The 26,493-nt window shown below is 43.4% G+C and overlaps 1 protein-coding gene across 4 annotated transcripts in view; it reads left to right on the top strand.

Moving 5' to 3' along the window:
* GFRA1 (GDNF family receptor alpha 1) overlaps positions 1-24,088 on the top strand; it is a 218,779-nt gene extending 194,691 nt beyond the window's left edge. For all 4 annotated transcript variants that reach the window (XM_050805658.1, XM_050805660.1, XM_050805661.1 and 1 more), the window contains 2 exons: positions 15,198-15,251; positions 16,405-24,088. In XM_050805658.1, coding sequence (XP_050661615.1) covers positions 15,198-15,251; positions 16,405-16,557 — 207 coding nt within the window. In that variant the 3' untranslated portion in view covers positions 16,558-24,088. The remainder of the gene's footprint in view (positions 1-15,197; positions 15,252-16,404) is intronic.
* Positions 24,089-26,493: the final 2,405 nt, after the last annotated feature.

The raw sequence follows: 26,493 nt of genomic DNA, 5'->3' as shown, positions 1-26,493 counted from the left end.
CTAGAATGATTCACAGAAATCAGGAAAGTGCTACAAAACCTAGGATTACAGCTTTATGATCAGGGTACAGATCAGAACCAGCTAGATGAAGAGATGCCTAGGGCAAGGTCTTGGGCGGGGGGTTCTCCAATGGAGAACTTCTCTGCCTTCTCCCCGTGGAATTAGGGCTTGTCACCCCCTTGCCGCATTAATGTATTTGCTGCCCAGGAGCTCAGTTTCCAAAGTTTTTGTTAGAGTTTTATTAAATAGGCACTATTGATTGAATCATTAACCATATGACTGGCAGTCATCAGCCCTCCTCCCCAAACCATGGGGATCAGGAGGTCAGGCTGACCTACTGTGGCTCAAAGTCTCAACCTGTGACCCATGGTTGGTCTTTGTGGTAACCTGACCTAATCCTGAGTCATCCCATTACTTGGACACTCAGGTGTGATCCGGAGAACTCATGAATAATAGGCACTCCTAGCACTCAAGAAATTCCAAGGATTTAGAAGTCATCTCTCAGGAACGAAGGACAAAAGCCAGTCAAATTCTTAATTATGCAACAATGCCTCATCAGAGTTGGTTGTTTTAAAATATAATTTTGATTCTAGAGATGCACTGTGAAACTTCTTCTTTTATTTTTTAAATGTTTTATTTCCATCGGTTTTTTGGGAACAGGTTGTATTTGGTTACATGAGTAAGTTCTTTAGTGGTGATTTGTGAGATTTTGGTGCACCCATCACCCAAGCAGTATACACTGAACTCCATTTGTAGCACTGTGAAACTTCTCATAAGGTAGCTGGAGTTGAAATTTTGCACTCTACCACTTAGTAGCCATTAAACTTTGGGCAAATTTTTAACTTTTCTGCCTCAATTTCCTCATCTTTAACATGGAGATGACAGTAGAAGAGCTTCCTGGGGTGTTTGCTGATTAAATGTGTTTGTGAGTGTAAAGCATGCTCAGAATGGTGCCCAGCTCAAAAGTAGTACTATGTAAATTTTTATTAGTTGTAAGTTTCAAGGGGCTTTCGGCCCAGCAATTGGATACGTCCCACCTTCACTGTCAGAGAAGTGCTGAAGGATCAGGTTGGGTTATGGGACTCAGGAGGCATTGCTTTATGGGGCCTGTTTTCCAGTAGGCTTTCTGGTCTTCGTGACCTGTGGAGCTCCAGTGTGTGGAGTGGAACTTGTTATGGATAAGACAAAGGATGAGGTCTTGTTAGAGTGGGGGTTTTGAAATGGAGTTTGGAGATAGATGCTTCTCCATGGGAAGTCACTTGCTTTCCCTGGTATTCTCTGCTGAAGGTGGGCTGCACACCCCTATGCCAACCCTGTTGATTTCAGGGAGGATTGTTTAGTAACCTCTTGGCTATGAGTTGAACAGTTCCTCCAGACCAGGCTTCCTTGACATTGGCACTATTGACATTTTGGTCTCCATAATTGTTACAGGGGGCTGTCCTGTGCATTGCTGGGTATTTAGCAGCATCCCTGGCCTCTACTTTCCAGATGCCAATAGCACCTTTCCTCAACTATGACAGCCAAAAATGTCCTTCCAACATTGCCAAATGTCTCCAGGGGGCAGAAGCGTACCTGCTTGACAATCACTGCCCAAAGCAAAGGGTGCCTCAGAGACCCCCTTTTCCTTTACACTAAAAGAAAATGGGGGGCGTTTGAGAATCCTCATGTTTCTTCCTCCTTATGTGGCAAGGAGCATAGGAAGATATAAGTGTAAACTGCTGCATTGGACCAAATCTTTCCTAGGTAGTGTAGGCAGGGAGAAGGAAGGGAAGCTGTGGTTACTACTTGTCTTCGTCCATCTGGGCTGTCATAACAAAATACTGTAGACTGGGTGGCTTAAGCCACAGAAATTTATATTGTATAGCTCTGGAGGCTGGCAAGGTCAAGGTCAAGGTGTGGGCAGATTGCGTTCCCAGTGAGGGCTCTCTTCCAGGTTGCAGGTGGCCATCTTCCTGCTGTATCCTCACATGGAGGAGAGAAAGAGCTCTGGTGTCTCATCCTCACACCATCACCTTCTGGTGTTTTTGTGTATCCAGCACGCTGGATGATGACCCTGCAGAGAACATCTCAGAGAAGACTTTTGCCCAACGACCCTAGTGGATGGAAGTGTTGTGCCAAACCGTGGTCAGGCTTCTCACACATGGCTTTGAGGACAGAGGAGCTTTAAGAGGGGTGGGATTGAATGAGATTAGAAAACTAGCACCAGACATGTCAACACTGAGCCCATAGCACAGGCATAGAATCTAAATGACTGTAGCAACATGGATACCATTGCCTGGGCCTTTTATCTGAGAGAATGGTCTTGGGGCTGCATGTTATTTGTGGTGTTTGGTTTATGGTGTTTGTGACGTTTTCATCGTCTCTGTGTGATACAGACTGTTTTCTAGCACCCGCTGTTGTTTTTGTCACATAGAAAAAATCCAAACCTTGGCTATACCCAGCGTTTTCTCTGCGTAATGGTCTCCTGCTCTGACTGAGTTTATTTCCCCACTCTGGGAGGAATGAACTGTTGGGGGATCTTCCCTTAGCAGAAGTGTTAAGCTGCAGGGCCCCTCACCCAGACTACTTCCTTCTGGGCCCTCCTGGAAGCTTCATCACAGAGCTCTGGACCAGGCTGCCAAGTGGTCCCAGGCCCTGTGTGGTGAACCTGCTGCTCCCAGCATGGACAGGCTACCAGTGACCTCCTTGGACTTCATCTTCTTGGCTCCAAGCGCCATCAGAGGAGCTTAGAGGGAAGCTGAATCCCAGAATCCACCCACGTCAGCCTTGGGAGGAAAGAGACTGTTGTAAAAACACCGTTTGTAATAACTGCTTATAGAGCAGTTATTCAAAGCCCTTCAGCCAAGAAAGTGCTTGAATTCAGAGCTCAGAATTGGGTATTACCCTGTTAAGGCTGCCATACAAGCCAGCATGCTCAACTACATTTTCAATTGTGTATTCAACTCGATTGGAAATGGACGCATGCAGGGTATAACTGGTACAAAAAAATAGGAATTTAATCTTGGGGGCCAGGCCTCATGATAGGTATGTATGTGTGGCACCCGACATCATAGGTATCATACATGTAAGTGTCAGCTACTTAGTAACTAAGCATTTTGCATTTACAAAATCTCACTCGTGGGGAGACATTAAGGGAAAACAGTGCTGTTACTGCAAGCCTTTTCTTGATCCCCGGGTCCCTACTAAGTGTCCGTTGTGCAGACTTTAAAACAGGAGGCTGACTCTTAGTCCTGTGGTTGCAGGAACTTGGCAAAAGGCAGCTCCCACGGAGGACAAGCTGTCCCGCCCAGCCTGCAGACATCAGGTGCTGGGCTGCCTTGCTGAAGCAGCTGTTATCAGATTGCCAGCTTCTGCAAACTTAATTCAAAAAATGATTTCTTCGTGATTGGCATGTTTGCATTGTAGCAAACTTTGGTTCAACATATTGTTAGAATACATAATACTGTAATTTAAGATTATTTTATCAGCAGTAAAGGGTTTTATAATTCATTTTAAAAGTTGTAATGGGCTTGAGCATCTTCAGTATAGTTTAATAATACAGCATTTTATAGCTGGCTGTAAAATTTCAGATTACGGTTTTAGCAATTGTGCAATTCTATTTTATAGTTTAATAATTGTTCAAATGAAGGAGAGTGTAAAGTTCCTAAAAACCAATTTAATGACTTAGAAAAATAGCTTTTATCAAAATCTATTGCACACCTTTAATGAACCCAGATGTCACCTTTTCAACAAAGGCAGGTCATGGGATCTATTTTTCTCTGCAGCAATGTAGCCAGATGCCCTCTCAATTAAGCACACGCAGTGCGGTATCTCTAAATTATAATTTTTCTCTTTTTAAAAACTCTTTTATCCCTAATCTCCTATAGCTAGAATAAGCCTATTTTCCAAGCACTAGGTGAACACCAGTGAGGCCAGGAGAACTCCAGCTTAAACAGGCGATAAATTGGTTCTCTCCAGAGAATATTTTCATTTTACAGATGGCCTCTTGATCACACTGCCTGAACCCCAGCTCCTAACTCTTGTAAAGTCTCTTATGAATGCCTCCAAATAACTCATAGTTTACTATTCTACAAAGTGAATAGCAGAAAGGGAGCCCTACCTGATCATTTAATTATATATTCTCGTTCCTAGTAATACAAGTGTTATCATATATTATAGCATCTGGGAGAAGGCATGATCTCATTGTCATTGGAATTATAGTTCATGTTATTTATATTTCTGGAATTTGCCATGGGTATATTTTCAGGCAACAAAAGCCAGTGAAAGAGATGGCCCAGGGATACAAACACAGTTATCACATAGCTCAGGGAGCACATCATGGGGTATTAGGTCCCAGGACCCTTGGATACAGTGTGATTATTGAGTGAACCAGCTCTGGCTCAGAGCCTGTTTCTACTACACAGAAATGGAAGAGGTCAAAGGAAGTCCCATGTGGCTGGGCTGTTTCCTCTCTCTCTGAGGTGCAGTCTGGTGACCCGGGGTTCACAGCCCATTACCACTCTCCTATAAGCAGTGGTACCTTTATGTGAACGAAGGGCAGGCTGATTTTGAACTCTCCACCTGGTAAATACTTTGAGAAGAGGTCACCTGCAGCACCTAGAACCCCTTTGTTCTATCACCCTGAAATGACCCAGGCTTCCTTTTTTCTGTTTCTCATTCAGAAACAGAATGAGTCGTCTGACCCATCTTTGTCAGCTTGGCTCCAGGCTGTTTCTGTGGAAATTTGGTGTTCCTTGGGAACAATGGAAAGCTGTCCATGCCTGTCATTTGGATATCTTTTGGCAGGTTTCAGTCATCTCAGCAAAGATGCCACAACTGGAAGACATTCTTGCTGCCTACAGACAGGCATTAGCTCTGGGCTTCAGCTGTTGTCTCCTCTCACTGCTCGCCCCAGAACAGCCCAGTACTATGTTATAGTACCCCAGTACTATGTTAGTACTATGTAATGGACAGCATTTAGTGATTTTGTGTTCCCATGGAGAATGGAGGCAATACCATCCTTTGTTTTGCTCCAGTCCGACACTCACTTTAAGATAATAGAGCTCAAGCAAAATACAGCATCAATTGTACTGATGCCTGACAAGTGATCATGCAAAGAAGTACAGGGTGGTTAGTTTCCAATGTTGATTTTTTTAAGAAAAGGAGGCTGTTGTACCTAGGAGAAGATACTGAAGGGCCAGGCCTCTTGCTACAATAAAATTCAAACCCTCTGCGGGCTAAGATGGAGAGTAGCTTAATCTCTTTGGTCCTTGGATTTATCACCTAAAATATGAGAATGATAAATGCTACTGCCTAGGAGTGTTATAATTATTAAACAAATTAAAATCCTTCATCACAGTAACTCAGCCTCCAGGACAGTAACTATTTATACCATTATTTTATTCTCTTGGGTGGTCTTTGCTGATGATGACATAGGAGGAGCCCGTGCTGAGGTGGCATCCAGTGACCTTTACCCCAAAATTCATCTGAGAAGTGAACTTGAGCATCATATATGTGTGCTACCTTGCAAAAATAGACCAATTATTTGATCACCCATTTATGATGTCTCCTCCTAAGCACTTTTTTTTTAAAAAACCACTATTCTCAAAAAATGAGAAAGACTTAGAGAGGGGATGGGAAGACAAGGTCCTCCTCAGTGCATTATGGGAAAAGCCATTAGGCCACCTGCACCTGTGGTCCAGAGGGCAGTGAGGCCAGCCCATCAGAAGGACAGTAATTCAGCCCTTGGACAATTGCTTAACCCAATTGCTGGGTAATAAACATGCTTAATAAAAAGGAATAGGACGTCTGCACCATCTTAGCTATAAATATGCTTCTTGTTCTGGGTAACCTGTGAGAATACCTCTGAGCACACTTAGATCACATACTATAAATAAATCCAATTTCTTATATCCCCTACTGACCTTTTATCCTTAGGACTTCTAGCCAGCCATGTTCCCCTGAATAATAGGTTCTGCCTGTTCTTGAACCATGGAACTCCCTTATGTGGAAGCAAACAACTCTGGTTCTCTTATTGGGTGAAATTCAACCAAGAGCATCCCTCCTCTCTGCCCCTTATATTTCAAACCCAAGGAAATGAGACTGTCTAGAGAGAAAACTCAAGACGGTAGACATTGAGTTGACATTTTGGGAGTTTTCCCCAGGATGGCTGTCCCCTGCCTGCCCCTCCGCTGCAGGGACCTCGGAGAGGCACTCACCACTGGCGTCTTGGAGGAGCAGAAGCCTCCTGGCCTGGCTTGACCTCTGACTTCCTCCAGAAACTGCATTTGCAGAAGTTGCTCCTGGTTTCTGGGATGAAGCTTGGGAGGACACCCTTGGGCTCTGTATTCCTTTTCAGACTCTGTTGATTCTGCGCTGCCTGAGCTGTCTCTGTCCATGCTGGCTGTGTGAGCCTGGGCTTATGACTGCACCACTCAGAACCTTCCTTAGCTGTCACCAGGATAATGAGCTGTTTCTGAGGGTTGATGTAAGATCTGGGAGATAATGAACAGTGTATCTAGCATGGAGTCAATATGCATTGATTTTTAGAGTCAGAGTGACTGGGTTCAAATCTCAGCACAGCCTCTTCAAGCTGTGGAAACCTGAGCAAGTCATCACCTCTCGGAACCCCTGTTCCTGACCCATATAAAAGGGGAGTGCCCCCCTCAGAAAGAAAGTTGTTTCAGCGATGGGTGTATTTGGTAAAAGGCAGATGGGATCATGATCGGTGAAGGCTATTTGTGATAGTAATGATCACAGTCATCATTACTGTTCATCTACTTGGTTTTCCTATACTTTCAAGAATATTTTTCTCTAAAAGCACATATTCTAAAAAATTTTTAAAGGTTTTTTGCTTTTACCTTGTTTTTTTGCAGCACCAACCATGTTCCATCTTCTGAACCAGAGGATGAACAAAAGCCCCTGGTCCGTTATGTCTCCAAACCGTGGTGTTTTATATCAAACCTTAGTTACCACCATAAGTCACAGAGCCATTACGGGGCCGCACTCAGCTGCACATAAATGCACAGGAGAATGAGAGCCTTAATAAATATTATCTGATGGTGATGAGGATGCGTGTCTGATGAGATAGGCTTCATGCACTTCTCATCAGGGACAACAATGAATCTTTTCTGTTGCTCTTGCACATTTGCATTCCCAACTGCACATTCTGAGAAAACAAATGTTTCATTTTAGGGCCGTCCCTCCTAGTTGCTTTATACCATTAATGCTGAATGTTCGCTATACAAAACAGCTACCCTCACCCCAAACCACAACGTCTTCAAAATGTCTTTCACACATTTTTGTCATTATCTTATTGTTAATTGCGCATAATTTTCTAAAATAGAGCTCATAATTGCTTCTTGTCTGAATATTTTACTAATCAAGCAAGTTAACCATGAATGAAAACAAACAGTTCTCTAATGTATTTCTGCAACCTGTGTTTGCCCCATCGTGGGTAAAAGCAAAAGAGATGTAAGGTGATCCTGTGAAGGTATGAAAAGAAGAAGTAAGCCCAGCCAGGGCCCCCTGTGAAGCTCCATGCTGTAGACAAGAGTCTGCACGCAGCACTCCTTGCCATCTTGCCATTAGTGTTAAATTACAAGTGCAAAGCTGCAGGCATCCTTTTATGGTGCGCTGGAGACTGACAGGGAAGCCCGAGGGAATGCTTAGCTAATGGAGGACTGTTGATATATCTTACTGGACTGTGTCTCTTTCATTGCATTCATTTTCAAATCTGAGGAATCACAGATGATCACAAGCCGGTTCTCTTCAATACAATGTTCACAAGCCCAATTAGCGTGAGGTTTTGCATTTTTCCCACTTTTGCCTTGATCAAAGAATGACCATCAACCACAGAGAGGCTAAGAGAAACTTGAATATTGAAAGGACTTCCATCTAGAGTATCACATTAGATTTTTGCAACCCTGTGATTTAGACAGTCGGGCAGGAATGATTGGAATCATGGATGATGGTTGGAAAGCTAGGACTAGGAACCTTGTAACCTGTGCTTTTTTTTTTTTTTTTTTTGAGACCAGTCTTTCTCTATCACCCAAGCTGGAGTGCAGTGGTGCAATCTCGACTCACTGCAACCTCCACCTCCTGGAGTCAAGCAATTCTCCTGCCTCAGCCTCCTAAGTAGCTAGGATTACAGGTGCGCGCCACCATGCCCAGCTAATTTTTTATATTTTTAGTAGAGATATATTTTTAGTAGAGATGGATTTTCACCATGCTGGCCAGGCTGGTCTCGAACTCCTGACATCATGATCCACCCGCCTCGGCCTTCCAAAGTGCTGGGATTACAGGCATGAACCACCATGCCTGGCCAGCCTGTGCTCTTTTTACCATACCATATCAATCAAGCCAGTACCAGGAGCAACTTCTAAATTGTAGCAGAAGTTCTCTTAACTGACACTCATTTAGCCAGCTCACCATAGAAGCCAACCTGTCCCTTCCCCTGCAAACATACTGGCTACTGCACAAGACTCACTGCATGGACCACACTAGCAGGCTTCGCTTCTTCTGCCCACAAGTGCCCCTCACTCTCTCCAGTTGGGATGCAGGCTTAACAAGCATCAACTGTATTTGTTCTTATGCCCTTTTGTGCTGGTTGTAGTTGGTATTTTTGCTTACATCATTTGTGAAATATTTACGTAAATCACTGAAATAGGAGCCCAAAAAAGGGTAATCGCTTCAATGCACACTAAGTTGAATATATCTGAAAAGGTAAATTCCTTAAAAAAAATAAAATTAAAAAAAAAAGCCTTTGGATTAGGTGTGGGTGAGATGACTATAAAGGACCGAGTGCAATTATAAAAACACAGGAATATTGTGTACTGAGATTCTTCTGCGAGTGTCAAAAGTCACTCCTGTTTTAAGGAAACTGCAACCGGGAACTGTAGACCAGGAATTATAGACATGGCTTATGCAAAACATTAACCAGGGAACTCCAATCAATAGACTCTTTAAAAAAAAAAAAAAAAATAGAATAAAGGTGCTCCTGGTCGCATAATCCAAAAATCAGTAAAGGAATGATATTTAGATGTTAAAGTTTCATATAGATACACCATTTCTAAGTGATTTTATTCTTTCATTTAATTTCCCAATTGACCACCTAGGGGCCCAGTCCCCAATCAGGTCAAAGAAGAGGGTTTCTGATCTAGGCTTGGCACTAAGCTCAAACTAAATTGCACAGTTCAACTCTGACTGTCCCATTGGTGCCGGGAATCTAAGACCTTTGCCACTAGAGCCTGTCTGTCAGCTTCAAGGCTAGGATCCCCACACCCAAACACACACATCTGGAATCTGGCTTTTTTTCAACTCGCTATGCACCCTTTATTGGAGGCTTCACCTAAACGTAGCCCAACCTGTCTGAGCTATGCCTCCTCTGAGTACAAAAGTATGACTGCAGATCCCTCATCCTGTGACTCGACCTGCCCAGACTAACGAAACTTGGCACCCCTGAGCCTTCCTGAAACTTGTGCTGAGTGAAATATCTTTACAAGGCCTTCTAAGAGCTTAATGTAATGAAAGCCTCTGGCTGAGGTTCAGGCGACAGAAAGACAAAGCATCTTCGGGGGGAGCAGGTAGAGGAGACCAGACAGTCCCGGGCTCAGTGGTAGAAGAGCCACCCAGGGCTACTCCAGCCTCTTCTCAGAAGCACGCTTGCCCAAACTCATCCTGGCTGCCCTCACAGCCCCTGGTTTTCTTCCTGGCCTGGGCCAGGGTCCGTGGGGCTTGGCAGAATTCAACTTGGAGGAAATGAATCCCTTCCTTGCTGAGCTCAGGCTCTGGAAGAAAAACACCCAAGCCCACAGGCTCAGAGCAGGCTTTATTTATGTGTCCACTTGTTTTACGCAGCTGACTTTACTGGACATTATTCAGACCAGTGGTTGCAAGTGATCGTTACAAAGTTTGTAGGAAAAGCAAACCTCCAGGAAGGTGAGTTTCAAAATAGACAGTGCCAGACGTTTTAGAAAGGCTGGCCAACTGCTTGGGACCAGACCAGCAATAAAACTTCTCCCAGCAATCCCAGACGTCAATAGGCAAAATCCAAAAGCCAAAGAAAAAAAGGCTCCAGACCACTGTTGGGCCACCATTACTTAGCTTGGATTCACTGGCAAGGAGGTTCTTTTTTGTGTCGTCTTTGTATGTACAGAAATTAATTTGGTCAAATTGGTATCAGGTACACAATAGAATTGTTATATAGTATTACCTATTGAAGTCTATAAGCAGGTGAGTCTATCTGACTAAGATACAATGTGAATGATGCTTACTTGGTAGCCGGTTCCTCTGCTCAGTTAACCTCAATTAAGTACATACTCTTCTTTCCATGGCTTGTCTTACAAGGGAGCATAAAATATGTAGACTTAAACTGAGAAATGGCTTTGAGCTCTGGACTTCTGCTTCTGGACTGTTGTGTGAAAAACTCATACAGTGGTTTTCCCTAGCAAAGGTCCAGTTTGTGCTGCAGAAGAGACTCGTATGCTAATAAACGGGTATTGACAAGTGTGATAGATGCAGCTAGGTACTTAGTGAGTGCTGGAGAGCAAAGTTGATTGCATTTTACAGTCTGTGTATTTCTCTGTTTATTGCTTGTATTCTGTCATTAAGCAAACAGGTTCCTAATATAGCAAATCTCTCTAATCAGTAAAGCAAGGAAGAAAAGAACCAGAGCATCATTAATTATGACTATCTGGCTGCAGACTGGACAGTCTGTTGCTATTGGATTGGGCAACTTCCCCTGGTTTTATTTTCTGGAGGTAGAGCAGAAACTGGCTTTTCTTATGCGTGGAGGAGAACAGAGAAATGTTCCATGCCCTGCTGGCTGACAGCTGCCTAAAATCCGGAGATTAAACACTGGCTTCTCTACAGAAATGGAGTCCTGGGGCAGCAAAGGCCAGGCTCCGGGCAAGTGCGCTTTTAAGCTTCCAATTCCATAATCAGAGTGAGCATGCTGCTCACAAGCCTGACCTGTCCCCAGAGCTTGGGGAGAGCCTGCTGTGGGCAGAACCGGCGTGGGGACTGGACTGAGAGCTATAAATGATGTGTGCATCTCTGTGTTCTGCACAGGAAAGCTGCTGGCACCATGGCAGGCTTTCCAAATGCTAATCACTGGGGTAAAAAGCAGGAGAGGCACTGCTCTGACTCCAGGTAACAGAGGTTAACAGCATCTAATGCATTTATTAACCCTCTGGTGCCAGGGACTGGCGAGGTCTGGCCCCCCACAATTACAGTGCCCTGGAAATTCATTTATGCGACGTGCCTGGACTTGGGGATTACCACCAGTGACACTTTTATAATATGAGAGCAACGGCTGCTGGAGAGACAAGGCTTCACGTGCCTAAAGAATAGGTTTCCCTGGTTTTCCAGAATGTAGGGAAGGCGCTTGGTTTGGGGACAGGCTTCTCTAGTATGATTTTCATCTTCCGGTTCTCAAAATGAAAACCTCAAGGTGTGCTATATTTCGGTGGTGGTGTTTTCCCCAACTCAGAGTCAGGCAGCTTCCCCTAAACCTTATAGCTACAAATTAGAGTTAAGAAACACCCTTTCTTAAAAAGGATTAAATAATTCATTTTTCAACATACTGTAAGAATAGTTCAAATTGATTTTTTGAAAAATGAAATGCATCTTCTCTTCTTCATCTCTTGTTAAAAGGCATATCGTGTTAAAACCACAAACTGCAAGGCATGGTGTCTGCATAGGTACTGGCTGGCTGAGCTCTTTGTCGGCTCTCTGCATTTCTCATAATCATCAGGGCTGTGAGGCTCACTGAAGGGCCCCTGAACACTGTGCCAGCCCTTCTATTACTGTACCCTTCGTTTTACCAGTGTGTAACTCAGGGATAAAAGGTGCGCTTCCAGTTTCTAATTTACCTTATACCTTACAAAGTCTCAGGAGTTTGGGGTTTATTTTTTCCTTTTAATTTTCCTGGGACATCCCACTTTGCAGCAATTGAAACAGCATTTAAAGTGTGTAAGTACTTTTTTTGTGATAGTTGAAAGCGGGGGATGCCCTGTAATTTTATCTGTTTGCATTTATCATACCTGACTAGCAAGACAGTGATAGCTTGATGATGTTTTCAGAAATGCTGGTGATAAAAGCCTTTAAAATGTGGAAATAACAGGTTTCTCAGGCTTTCAAAGTGGGTTTTAAGATGCAGATTTTCTTAAGTAGACTCTGGATCTGCAGAGGTAGATTTCTGACCCTCAGTGGTCACAGGAAGTTCACACTGCATACAGGACTCATAAGCATGCAACTAGCCAGAAGTTCACAGGTCTGCATCCCAGGCTGTGACCCTCTCTCAGCAGCAGGCCCACTGTGAGAGGTCCTGAACTCTCAGCCTGATGATGTCTGTTGTCGACCCCATCCAGTCTAGACAGCCAGCACACTCTGGCCCTCAGCTCATTTGGTGTAAGATTTAAAGAGATCTCAAACCTATATGCAATCCTTTGATTCTGCTAATCAGACTCACAGAGCTGACAGTAGCCCGTGCCAGGTTTAGATGGAACTCCAGAGCCTCTCTGCTCAGCCTCTGCTGCTGTAGGGCTTTCCTGAGCACCCAGACCGCTCTGTAGGAAGCTTGTTAACACACAATGTAAGCAGAGTCTTTAGAGTCCTGTGTGTGGACTGCTAAGTCTCTAGAGTGCTGAGTGCCTCTGTGGGTTGGGAAGATGTTTAACGAGAGAGAAGGCGTTTTCTCAGAGTATCCCCTGTAGGAATGTGGCTGCACATTCTTACTTGGACTCATCAGTTCCCCCAGTTATGCCAATCGAATGGTCTTCCAGGCAAGATGAGCCTGAGAGGTGCTGCTTCCAGCTTTAGCCAATGGGACTCCACGGAGACAAGGCCAGAAACTGACCTTTTCCTTTATACAGAGGCCAAGGGGGTACCCGCTTTGGGGGAACAGGAACTTAGAGACTGCACAGACTTGGAGCTGATCTAAATGCATTTTCCTGTGTAATTGAAGTTATGCCTGCCATTTCCAGATAGAAGACAAGATCCGCGGAGTTTACACCTGTGCGCGTCTCCCTGGTTGAAAGCTTATCAATTCTGAATGTAGTGTGAAACCCTCCGTGACTAATGAGGGTCAGAAATCTACCTATGCAGGCAGAGTCCACTTAAGAAAACCTGTTAAGATAGAGGCCTTTTCTAGTCCATTGATGAAAGCCCCTTTCTAATCATTTAATAATGGTAGGATTATACTCCTGCAGTATAGCTAATGAGTGTCACAGATTGAGTATACAATGAATAAAACACTGTCTGCTAGTGCTAATCATACCTAACAAAGTAGGAAGGAGGCCTTCCCAGCCCTTGGAACTCTTAGAAGCTACTGTGGTCTAGGACACTGAGGTGCAACTTAGCTGTGACCACAAGCATAGAAAGAACTTGAGAGCATAATGCATCCCAGTCTAGAACTCACGCTGCCTCCCCTGTGCAATTCAGTAAATTTGTTAGTTATGCAAAGGCCCTTAGCAAGGGCTTATGTCTTTTGTAGATTATGGCCTAGCAAGGCAGAATGTGATGTTTTAGGGCCATTTTGGTGTCTGGGCACAATTCCAAACTTGAACAGAAATAAAACATGTAAAGCACTACACATTACTCTCTGTAGGTGACAATGCAGTGGACCAGATTTGCTATTAATATAGATTAAAAGCAGGCTTTTGAATCAGGTTCAATTCCTCTTCCAATTTCCCCTCTGATCTTCTTATACATAACATTTAGTGACCTTTGAACAGCCCAGGGATGCTTCACAGTGTCTTATTCTTGATGCTTGTTTAAAGGTTTCTATTTCATATTCACAGCTGGCATATGCAAATATAGGTAAAGATTATGATGCCTCCCAAGTAGCATTATGGTCAATAAATTACTCCTTGGGTGAACATGCTATCATTTTAGCTTAGCATGTCTTCCAGGAGTTGCAAAAGTCACAACGGGCAGCCTGCCAGTGCCAGCCACAGAGCTGGTTGCCCAGGTCCTCCTTGATTCAAGTGTAACGTGTAACGCTTAACCAGGGCTCAGCCCATTGACAAGTAAGCTCTCTGTCTGTCAGTGCCAAATGGCTCCTGTTGCTGGGGATGAGGGAGGAGCATTGTGGGAGTTCTTTGTGTGGATTTTGGGGAGAAACACTGTGATGCAAGAGGTAGCACATTTTCATTTAGGAACTGAAAAGACTGGGTTTGCATCGTGAGTCTGTAAGTAAATTGCTATGCGACCTTGAATTAGTCACTTAACTTCTCTGGGCTGTTTTCCTTTGTGAAATGAGAGGGTTGTACCAGAGTCAGTAGTTTTCACATGCATTTACACTGTCATTGTTTGAGCAATGGGATGTTTCCTATGATGAAATTATCAGGTAGAAGCCCAGTGGATGGTTGTTCCAGTTAAGGAGAAACAGGGAGCTCAGTGCCTTCACAGCCCAGTCCCCTTCCAACTGCTCGGGAAGCCATTTTCAAATGGCTACATTGAGGATCCGTAATGCTCTGCGTGATTCTCTGAGGATGCCCATCTGAAAGGGTCCCTGCCCTGTGCTTTAGCCCCTGATTCTATGTGATCCTAAACAGTGACTAGTGAGTGGTTTCCTCACTAGAGAGGAGCCCCAAGAACCCAGGGGCCAGGTCCTATTTTGTTCATCAGCATATACCCAGCATTGGTAAACAGGTACTCAGTAAGGGTTTGTTGACTGGAGCAACAAATAAACAAATGAACAAACAAACAAGCTCAGGAAGGCCTCTGTCTATATTACTCATAAATGCAGATGTTTATTGCAATATTTTTACCTAGAAGGAGGTATTTCCCAAAAATTAACTTTAAGAAATGAGGGATGACTTCAAAACGTTTTCTTTAGTAACCTAGTCCTGGGCTGCTCCTTCAGGAGCTGCTCGGCTTTGAAATGGGGTAAGTCGGAATTGAGATGTGCCACGCCAGACACACCAGATTCTGAACACTTAGTATGGACAAAAAGAATGTAAAGTATCTTATTAATATTGAGTACATTTTGAAATGGTAATATATTGGGTTAAATAAAATATATTATTAAAATTAACTTCACCTGATATCTCTTTATTACATGGCTACTAGAAAATGTTCAATTATATATGGAGCTCACAGCTGTGTCTCACATATTTATCAGAGAGCATTGCCCTAGACAGCTGATTAATGGATCATCAGTAATTACTCTTCTGTATTATGTTTGAGCATTTTTTTTTCTTGTCTCTCTCCAGGCACAGAAGCTAAAATCCAATGTGTCGGGCAATACACACCTCTGTATTTCCAATGTAAGTATGTTTCTTTTGGAGGCTTCCTGCATTTATAGAAACATAGCCTTTGGGCCCCTGGGGCAGGGTATCACATAAAGCATTCAAAGACAAGAGTATCCAGTCCACAAGAAATCTAAGCCACCCTCCATGACCATCTGCCCTTTGAGCAAGGTGAACACTTTGAATTCCAGTTCACAAAGTTGGAAGTAAGCCTGGGACCCGGGATCTTTGTCCCAGGATTAATACAAGTGTTCCAGGGCCCTGAGCCTCTCTGTAATCACAGTCATGTAAAATCATCCAGCAAAGAGAAGATACATAGCAAATCTCATTGCTCACCAGATGTTCTCTATCTGTGGTGCCTGTGACCTCCACAGGCCCCCACAGGTAGATTAGAGCAGGTACATTACTCAATCCAGTTTACTGGTGAGGAGACCGATAATTCTGCTGTGTGTGGGCCCTGGTTCCTGGTGTAGGAGGTTGGCATTATGGGATTAAGCAGGTGCTGGGGATGGAGGATTCTATCCTGAGGAAGGACAGCTGTGCTGGCTGGGAGTCCAGAAGCTGGAGTTCTGGTTTGGTTCGCCCAGCCACGAGCAAGCAAGCGCTTGCTCTCTCCAACTCCTCATCTATAAAATCTGGGATTGAACTGGCTCATGCAGGGAGAGGCTGCTCTGCCTGTCTCCAGTGCTGTCTGTGACCCATCTCTACACAAACTGTCACTTGTTCGGGCAAGTTTCCTGAGATGACTGCTGTCCTCCTTCCCTGATGGGGAGAGACAGTGAGCATTCCTCTTCAGCCGGTGATAGGAGAAGCGTTCCGTGCTGCACAGCTAACAGTTACCTGTGCAACATGGAACCCTGGAGAGAGAGGTAAAGAATGGCAGGGGTACCTGAACTCAGATATCTTCCCCCAAAATGAATTTAATAATCCCTAACGGGAGAGCAAGCAGTAAGCATTGACCAGTTTGTCAAAAGTATCTGGTGCTAATCCAGATTCATGGTTTCTTCCCATAAAACTGCAAGTCAGTGAATTTGAGTCTCAGTGGTAAAATCTTGGTCAGCTTTGGTGAGTGGGTCAGCCAATGGGGAGCTGGGGGGAGAGAGAGTGTAAAGTATACTGTGGTAGAGAGAAGACATGCAGTGAATGATAATGAAACCATTCTTTCTTACAGGGTAATTATGAAAAAGAAGGTCTCGGTGCTTCCAGCCACATAACCACAAAATCAATGGCTGCTCCTCCAAGCTGCGGTCTGAGCCCACTGCTGGTTCTGGTGGTAACCGCTCTGTCCACCCTATTATCTTTATCTTTAGCAGAAACATCGTAGCTGCATTTAAAAAAAATACAATATGGACATGTAAAAAGACAAAAACCAAGTTATCTGTTTCCTGTTCTCTTGTATAGCTGAAATTCCAGTTTTAGGAGCTCAGTTGAGAAACAGTTCCATCCAACTGGAACATTTTTTTTTTTTTTTTTTCAAGAAAGCTTCTTGTGATCCTTCGGGGCTTCTGTGAAAAACCTGACGCAGTGCTCCATTCCAAACTCAGAAGGCTTTGGGATATGCTGTATTTTAAAGGGACGGTTTGTAAATTGGGCTGTAAAGCAAACTGGGGCTGTGTTTTTGATGATGATGATGATGATGATTTTAACAGTTTTACTTCTGGCCTTTCCTAGCTAGAGAAGGAGTTAATATTTCTAAGGTAACTCCCATATCTCATCTAATGACATTGATTTCTAATGATACAAATTTCAACCTGACATTGATGCCAAGCTTTTTTTTGCCACAAAGAAGATTCTTATCAAGAGTGGGCTTTGTGGAAACAGCTGGTACTGATGTTCACCTTTCTATATGTACTAGCATTTTCCATGCTGATGTTTATGTACTGTAAACAGTTCTGCACTCTTGTACAAAAGAAAAAACACCTGTCACATCTAAATATAGTATCTGTCTTTTAGTCAAAATAGAGAGTGGGGAATGAGTGTGCCGAGTCAGTACCTCAATCCCTGAACAGCACTCTTCTAATCCTAAGCCTTACCTGAGTGGGAAGCCCTTTACCTAACAAGAGTCCAATATAGCTGAAACGTCGCTCTAATACTCTTTACACTTATGAGGTTATATGTAGAAAAAATTTTACTACTAAATGATTTCAGCTATTGGCTTTCTATATTTTGAAAGTAATGATATTGTCTCATTTTTTTACTGATGGTTTAATACAAAATACACAGAGCTTGTTTCCCCTCATAAGTAGTGTTCGCTCCAATATGAACTTCACAAATAACAGCTCTTCAAAAGCAGACTGAGAAGCCTCGTGCTGTAGCAGAAAGTTCTGCATCACGTGACCGTGGACAGGCAGGAGGAAACAGAGCAGACAAGCATTGTCTTTTATTATTTCTTGAAGTGCAAGCATGCATACCTGTGGAGGGAACTGGTGGCTGCTTGTAAATGTTCTGCAGCATCTCATGGCACCCTTGTCATGATGCAATCCGGCACCTTGGTTTTCAGGTTATCTGACAAAGGCAGCTTTGATTGGGACACGTGGGCATGGGCAGGTTGTCCTTTCTTTGGAAGCACATCCATGCTGGGATGCCCAGTTCTTTTCCTAAGGACTGTCCTTACTCCTGACTGCAATGTCTTGGCCACTGTTTGGAGCACTTTGGTCTGAAGGTCATTAAGGATCTGCTTGTATCTTGTTTTATGTCCTCCGTAACAGACTGCAAACCATGTTAGAAAAGAAGGAAGGTTTGTGGATCAAGAGGGTTGACATTAGGTCTGGCGAGGTGAGTTGGTTGGCACAGATCAGCAGGACAGGACCCTGGTGATAAGGCATCTGGCTTTGCTAACCACATATCATCTACCATTATTCTCTTTCTTGACTAAGTAGACCCGAAAGTGCACTGTCGAAGTCTGGTTTAGATGGCGAGATTCTGAATCTACAGTGATCAAGTACTGGTGGCCACTTTTCTCCAACATTAAGTAAAGCAGCAGAGATCCCACCTTGATAAAGTGCTGGGGAGCACTGGCTTTTTTCCCACCTTGGTAGAGAGATGGAGGAGGAAACCAGGGTGCACGTTTCTACAGATCCCCTTTGCCTGCTGGTGTTTGCCTTGTAAGATTAGTCAAATTGCTAGGGGGAAGGGGAAATCTATGAAATCCAAGATAAAGGCATAGTCTTTTAGCTCTATTGGTGTTCAAAGTGCATTTGTGTCCAAATGTTAATCAACACAAATGTACAGTACTCGGTACTGACTTTTTTCAGTTCAAAATGTTTTCAAGGGAAATTCAGCAGACACTCAACTGTATTTAATTAGTGAAAAGTTCTATAAAGACTCTTACTTTGAATAAACACATTAAATGTGTCAAAATATTTGGAATGCCAGTTATCTATGAGTGCATAGCTCTTACAGAGCATATTTTGTTTTCATTAAGTTATCTCTGTGTATCTACACTGGACTAATTGCATAGGGATCTGATTCTATGTGATCCACTGTAGAAAACTATTGATTACTTCTGCAGTAACAGCAGCTCTAATTAGCTTCAGATGACCAAAGAGGAAATGGGAGTTTCAGTGCTAACAAGGGCAGCCTTCATTGAAGAATGCATGGGTAGGCAACATATAAATTAAATTTTGAAAAGCCTCATCTGTCACCAACAAAGATCTCATTTTTCTTCAGTGATAAAAGCATATTCAAGTTACCAAATCCTCAATTTGAAAATCAGTTGCTGATTAAATAAATAAGGGGAAGCATCTTGTTCAGGGACAACACGTTGGAGAGATTCTTATCAAAGCAAGCCAAGCAAGGTTTCTGCCATTCAGCGTGATCTTAGTTTGACATAGTGACCCTCAACCACCACCATTTGCCCCAGAACTGGAGCACAATGATTTAAATCATTTACCTGTCTCACTTCTTCTTGGCATGCTTAAAAGCAAACATGATTCACTACTTCCTGTCCTTCAGTGCGGGCATTTGGGGTGCCAGTGAAGACAAGGGTTATCTGCTGAGGTTTGGGTGTCTTGCAGGAAGTATGTCATTGCAGTTAATTTCGATGAAATGAAACAGTAACTAGGGTCCATGCAGCCCATGACTCCCTGATTACATCTAGCCATGCCCTACTTATTATTTCAGAAAGAAAGAGGGGGAATAAAGGCAGTATTGCCACACTGATTAGAAGCACATTCATTCCACTTTGATGTTGAATATTTTTGACCGATATATGCTTGAGTATCTTTTTAATAGAGCACATGAAGGAAGAAGTGCACAACATAGAGCAGGAATTGAGAATGCCAATTACATATTTATTTTTCCATACCTGATTTTTTTCAAGTCTCTAATAAAAAAAGTGTAAGTTGAGATTAACATAGGTGATGTTTCATGAAGTATCGACAGAGCGAGACTCCGTCTCAAAATAAATAAATAAATAAATAAATAGAATGTGATGAGTGTGATTTCCATTTCATTTTTTTAAAACACACTTTTTTGCTGTAGTAAGAATGTCTTAGAAGTTGTGTCTTCGAGTTACTCAAACACCAGACAGGGCTCCTCCAGAGCTGCCCCAGCCTTTGATTTGATCCATATTCAGACACTTCCTATCTTGCATACACTCTGATGGGCTGCTTCTAGCTGCTGCCCGTCTCCCTCTTGCCTTCTTGTCTCTAAATCAGACACTCCCAAGCACTCCATCTGCTGTACTAGGAGAGTGGGAGAGCCAAAGCATTTTGGAGTCCGTGTAAAGTGCCTGGGAAAAGAGATGTAAGAGCAGTGGGAGTTTATATAATTAGCAAATTCTTTTCTCAGAATTCAGCAGAAATGTATTTCTGTTGTTATTATTTACAAAATTGTGGCCTCAGAGGAGCTGTCTTTTGGAAAATAAGTTTTCATTCATGCAGTTAGACATGCACGATGTATTTGAATCAATAAACTGCAGACCAGAAAAGGGCTGCTTAAATGAATTCACATGTTCTAATTCTCTTTTGAGGCTGTTGATGATCTCCTGGATTCATAACCCCATGATCTGTGTTGCTTTTGCCTCTGCTCTTTGATAAAGCAAATCAGACTGTGTGACACCCATCTTTTCAAGAACAACCTAAAAGCGATGACAACAGGCAGGAGTGAATTACCACTGGCCTGGGCACAATGACAGCAGAAGGCCCATCTGAGCTTGGAGAGTTGGAGCGATAAGGCAAAATCAAGGTGCAACAGTGGGCCATGTTCGAAGGAAGGGTGAATGGATCAGAGTCCGCTGATGTTCCTTACTGATCAGAATAGGAACCTTCTAACAGAACAGCCAGAGTTCCTTGAATCAGGCAGAAGTTATTTAGAGACAGGAAGCCAGAGCTAATAATAATATCCGAATGACAGAGGAAGGAATTTCTTATTAGAAATTCTAAAATAAAACAAGTGGGGATTTGGTTGGATACCCTTAGAAGCTACATTTTTCTCTCATCCCTAAGATAGATATCTCAAGTGTATATCTGACACCTCTTGACTTTGACACAGCTCTGCTTCTCAAGTGATCATTTAAGTCTGTTGTCTAGAATTCTTTGTAAGGGCTGGACCTCTGAAAAAGATTCTCACTGCAGAGGCCTTAAATCTGTGTTTTTTTTGCCAATCCCTCCTTCCTGGGATGTATTCTGTAGGACATTTCATTTATATCAGGATATTGGCTGATTCAGCTCTCTTTCATTGTTGTTATTCAGGCCTCCCTCCACCACTTTGTTCTTTATTGCCTAAGTATTGCCCTCCCCAATTCTTCATTGTAATCGCTCTAAATTTAGTTCCACCCAAATTAATTTCTGTTCCAACAGATATCTTTTAAGACAGAGAAGCCTCTCTCAGGAGCCAGATGATCTGAAGATGATGCTAATCCCCAAATACGAAGTTCCTCCAGCTAACTCTCCTCTGAGCTCTCTCTCCTTAGCGTTGGGATTGGGGATGGTCTTATCCTTGCCAGGAATCCCTTTGTTGCTCCCAGTGTCTCTGATGAGCTCCTCCTCCCTCCCAGAGACCATGCAGGGGTGGTTTTCAGCAGAATGTGCCACCTGCACTTCTGATTGTTCTGAGACCCAGCCCAGAGGGGTGGAGAAGGCGCACAAACCCTATTCCAATAAACTGCCTGCAGAGAACCACAGCCTGCTAATAGTCGTTGAGGTCTCGGCCCCCTAAGGTCTCCAAGCTCATTTGACCAGCGCAGCTGCGACATCGGCTGTCTGCCTCTGGCAGGTGCCAATATCAGCATCTTGTCCCACTGCCATGGGGAGTTAATTTTTGCTCCAGGGCAGCTGCCAAGCCCAGCACCGGCATCCATGGAAGGTTTTCTCTGATTTTCTTCTCTTCGTCTCAGGCTAGGCTTTCTTACCAATCCCCAATTTTGTTTTGTAGGGTGCCAGGAGACTGACCAGAGATCTTTAGCCTCTTCCTTAGTTTGAACATCTCTTGCTGCTCACACCCAGGCTTCTTCGGCAGAAAGCATGACCCATAGTAGGTACTCAGAAACTGGTTAAATGAAAAACCTTGACATTTAAGGGCTTTATTCTGTCATACAGTAGGAAGAACTGGCCTATTGGCATCATATTCCTGGCATTGGGCTGTATTGACCCTGAACGTGTCCTCCTGAGGTTTTTGAGGGTGACCTGGGAGAAAGGGTCTGAGAAAGCATTGGGATCCAAGTGACTTTAAATCTGCCCATGGCATTTCCTGCTGAGAGGTGAGAAACTAGCATCTTTACCAGCAGGCTGACATCTGCCAGAAAGGACAGAGCCCAAAATGGGGGTAGACTTTGTGGAAAATTCGCCAGTTAGTCCGCTGAGATTTTAATCTGCCTCAAGCACAGGATGCTGACAAGAAAGGTAGACCACTCCGCCGATCCCAGACGAATCCCAGGGATGACAACTTCTCCATCAGTATCCTGAGAAGCAACATCAAATGCTTATCAAGTCAGTACATTTATTGAGTGAGTACTCTGATGGAATGAACTAGCATTTGGAGCTGAATTTGAGAACACAGGGCCCTCTGACAGCAGCTTAGGGAAACGCCCATCCCTTCCAGATTGGCAGAATCCTTCCATTTCACGTCCTTCGGAGACGCTGTATTCTCTTTACAAATCATTCATGAAACTTCAGACTCAGTCTCCCAGGGGGTAAGTCCTGCGCCATGTGCAAACAATGACAAATCCAGCTCTTCCATGATGGAGAAGGCAAACACACCCACCTTCATCCTGAGCCTAAAAGGGCACCTCAGAGCACTTAGGCGGCCACTCGTCTGGGCCTCAGAGGGCCATGAGCTTGGCCAGGTAGGCACAGCAGTGGGGAAATCACAACTGTCAGGTACCGGCCATGGTGCAGGTGGGAACAGGAGATGCCAGAGCTGCTTTAGCTGAGGAAAGCAAACAATCAGCAGTGCTCAAAGGAGCAAAACTTCGAATGTGCACGTTGACCCCTGATATTTGCAAGCATAGCACAGATCCTAAGACTAGAGTGAAGTGGGAAGAAGAATTAGAAAATCCAGTGGATGTCCTGAATATAGGGAACCAGGGCTGTTGAAAATCAGTAAAGGTTGATGACCTGGGGCCAGACCAGGTGACTGTGGCAGTACAGGTGAAGGTACCCTGGACCTTCTCAGTTCACTGGCTCATAAGGCTCCGCCAATAATGCGTGGTTCTCTCTCTCTCTCTCTCTCTATCTCACACATACACACACACACAATGATTGGAGGGCTATATGATCCAGCATTATCTTCCTGGTGCGCCAAGCATGCTTGATCTGGAATTGTTTATTATTGTTATTATTATTTAGCTGTAGCTGACGGCATTTCTCAAATGTGGAGAAGGAGAATGGAAATTGCAGAACCAAGTCAGTTTGCCCCACCATATTTGGCTGTGGTCTTACTATCATTGGGCATTTCTGATGTGCTCTTCTGGATTCAGAAAGAGCTGATTGTCCTCCGAGGGTTGAAAAAACAGTTTCAGAAACCTGAATCCAGGGCCTTATCATTCTCATGATCTATCTTCTTCTCCCTTCCCTCGCCCAAGGGAGTGGGGGAAACACTTTTCACTGCAGAGTTTGCTTTAAAGAGTTTTCCCATCTTGCGTGCATTATCCCTTGATATTGAAATTATTTTCTCAGTTTAATCCAACTCCTGCTGAGAAGCTGTGTGAGATTTAGGTTGTGGGATTTTTTTCTTGTACTCTTTTGGATGGTGTTGCATTTTTCACTTTTAACCCGAGGGTGTGTTTCAGCTTATGTTCGTTCTGTTTCATGCAGGTTTATAGTATGGTGGAGTAGAGAAGGCGGCTTCTGATTTTTAGGGTATTTTTAGAATTCATTCCTGAGTGAGGGGTTCAGACACCCAGTCTCCTCAGAACAGGGGTGAGGGGTTGACTGAGCTTTGTTGAGGAGCCTCCGGTTAGGCTTCGGGCACGTCTCCATGTTCTATTGTGTGTTTACTGAGCTTCTCACTGGTAGAAGATGACACGTCTGTCTCATCGTCCTGCGTATCTGCTTTCCAGAGGACACTGGGACATTCTCCTGGGGTCACTCCCATGTATCTGCTTTCCAGAGGACACTGGGACATTCTCCTGGGGTCACTCCCATGTATCTGCTTTCCAGAGGACACTGGGACATTCTCCTGGGGTCACTCCCACACGGCTTCCTCACACAGCTGTTTTGCAACAGCCTTTATTGCCAACACCCGTGGAAGAACATCTCCTGTAGAAGTACAAGTTTTGCAATTTGGACTTTGGAAGTGGTTTTGTGATGTTTGAATTTTCTGTTAGCCTATTGCTCAAGCACTACAGAATGTACATAGTCCCTTTGGCCATCCTCCCACCCCAGAATATCCTAATAAACATTGTTTCCTTTTTTTAAAAAACAAAAATCATTGTGGTGTCTTTTTCTTTTATCCCATTCACTGGAAAACGCTCTTGAAATCTGCAAACATGTAGAAATCCCCAGTGTCAAAACAATGGGTTTTCTTGACAGCAGATCAGAAGGACTAAGTGTGGCTGCCACAAATACTTCCAGACTATGTTTCCGAACCTTGCTACTATTGACACTCAGGGCCAGATAATTATATTTTGGGTGGATGGGCTTGTCAGATCTTATACATTGTTGATGTTCAGCAGCATCCTTTGGTAGCCCCCCATCTACACTTGTGGTCAAAGCTATCTCTGGACATTGCCAAGGGTCCTCTGAGCCTAGGCAAAATCACACTTGCTTGAGAGCCACTATTTCAGAGTCAACCTTTTGCTCATATATGAGTGGCAAAAGGCAGCAGGGTGTAGTGTAGGAGCCTGCGGGGGAGACAGCGCTGGGCTTCACTCCACACCTGACATTTATATTATGTTCTCAAAATACAATGTTATAATTAGAGGATAGGATTGGTGGATTCCTAGTTACCATCATATTTGTATTGGGTGATTTCTATAGACTTATAAATAGTATTTTGATAAAAGATAAAGACTTAGAATGAGGTGGTTGTTCTTGGTTCCAGCATCTAGCTCAGTGCCTGGCCGAGAAGAATCACTTAACATCACATGAGGCCATGAATTAGGATGGCGAAGGTGGCTGCGCAAAATATGACTCCCCTATTTCCCTGAGGAAGTTATCATCTTTGGCATCCTTATCACTGCCAGGAACCTTTAAGGCAAAATGTTAAGACATAAAACATAGTAATTAATATTGCCACTGTTGTTTGCTTCAGTATGCAACTAATGTCCCTGAAACAGCAAGAAGACCTTGCTTGCTCTAAGACAGAAGCCTGTATTTCACTTGGGATTCTGCAGGACACGCTTTTGTTCTCTTGTGATTTTTCTTTTAGCTGGGCTTTCCTATTGTCTTGCTTCCTGGCTCTGCTTTCAAATGACCAAGTTTAGAATGATTCCACAGAAGCCCCAAGTTGGTTTGGATGAAAAATTTGTGTGAACATTTGGACCTTGGCCTGGTGTTTTAAAGGTATAACAAAAGCCTAGATTCCAGCAGCTCACCTGGCTCTGGGCTTCTCGGGACAGCTTTTGCAGAAATCCCCAAGTTCATTCCCGGAGAAATGAACCCCAGCTGTCAGCACAGATGGTGCAGGGCCCGTGGGGATGGGCAGGACTAGAACACTCCCAGAATCATCAAGCAGAAGTGGGAGACAGAGCCGCAGCGAGCGCCCTGGGGACCTTCAGGGTCCCCCTACCCCCGTCCGTTCATATTCTAATCATCTTCGGAATGCAACCAAATCCCTGGGATGCAGGTGATAGAAAATTTAGGAGCTGGAACAAGAAATGACTAATAAAACCCTGAGAGAAATGCCAAGAAAGTGAATAAAATCTATGACAGAAACAAGATACAAGACTGCTTGTGTTTGGTGACATAAATAAAACATAAACGAGAACACAGTGATACGAAGATATGAGCAGGGGTATCCATAAAAGTCCCATAAACTGGCAGTGCTGGATGCCCTGATGGGCTTTAGCCTCACAGAGATGTCTGCCATCCAGGCTGGTAGACAGAGAATTCACCATATTTAAAAGATAAGGTGAGCATTTGGCCTGGGTGGTTATATAAATAAGGACAATCTTTAAGAAAAAAGCAAAAACTGTATGACAATATGTATCAGAATTTAAAATCTACATCTCCTTTGAACCAACAATGTCACTGCAAGGAATTTGCCCTTTGTTCTTATACAGGGTGTCAAGACGCATGCAATACTATTTTTACCACAGAATAATTTGTAATAACAAACGACTAGAAACAACCTGAATGCCCATCAATAGTGAGCTGATTAAAGAACTTATAGCGCAGCTAGATGAGGGAATATTAAGCAACTATTTTAAAAAAGGAGACGTACATCCACTAAACCAAAAGGGGTCTATAGTGTGTTGAGTGAAATGGCAAGGTACAGGATGGTGAAAAATATTGTCCTACTTGTATAGAGTTTAAAAAGATAGATGGTAGACAAATATTGATGATAGAGATAGATCATAGATAGATGATAGAGAGCAGGATGATATACTCTACATCGATATAGGTAGACAGGTATAGATATAGGCAGGTATAGATAGATGATTGATAGATGGTAAATAGATGACAGCTAGATGTATGTAGGTCAATAGATATATAGATGATACAGGTAGGCAATAGATGCTAGGTAGATAATAGATAAGTATAAATAACTATAAATAAATGATAGATTATGGATAGATAATTGATGCAGATATAAATAGGTAGAGATAGAGATATTAATAGATGATAGATGATAAATTTCTATAGATAGGTAATTGACC

This window comes from Macaca thibetana, chromosome 9 (genome assembly GCF_024542745.1).
Source record: "Macaca thibetana thibetana isolate TM-01 chromosome 9, ASM2454274v1, whole genome shotgun sequence".
Taxonomy (NCBI): Eukaryota; Metazoa; Chordata; class Mammalia; order Primates; family Cercopithecidae; genus Macaca; species Macaca thibetana.
The sequence above is the reverse complement of the archived record's forward strand: the minus strand, read 5'-3'. Positions and strand labels throughout refer to the sequence as shown.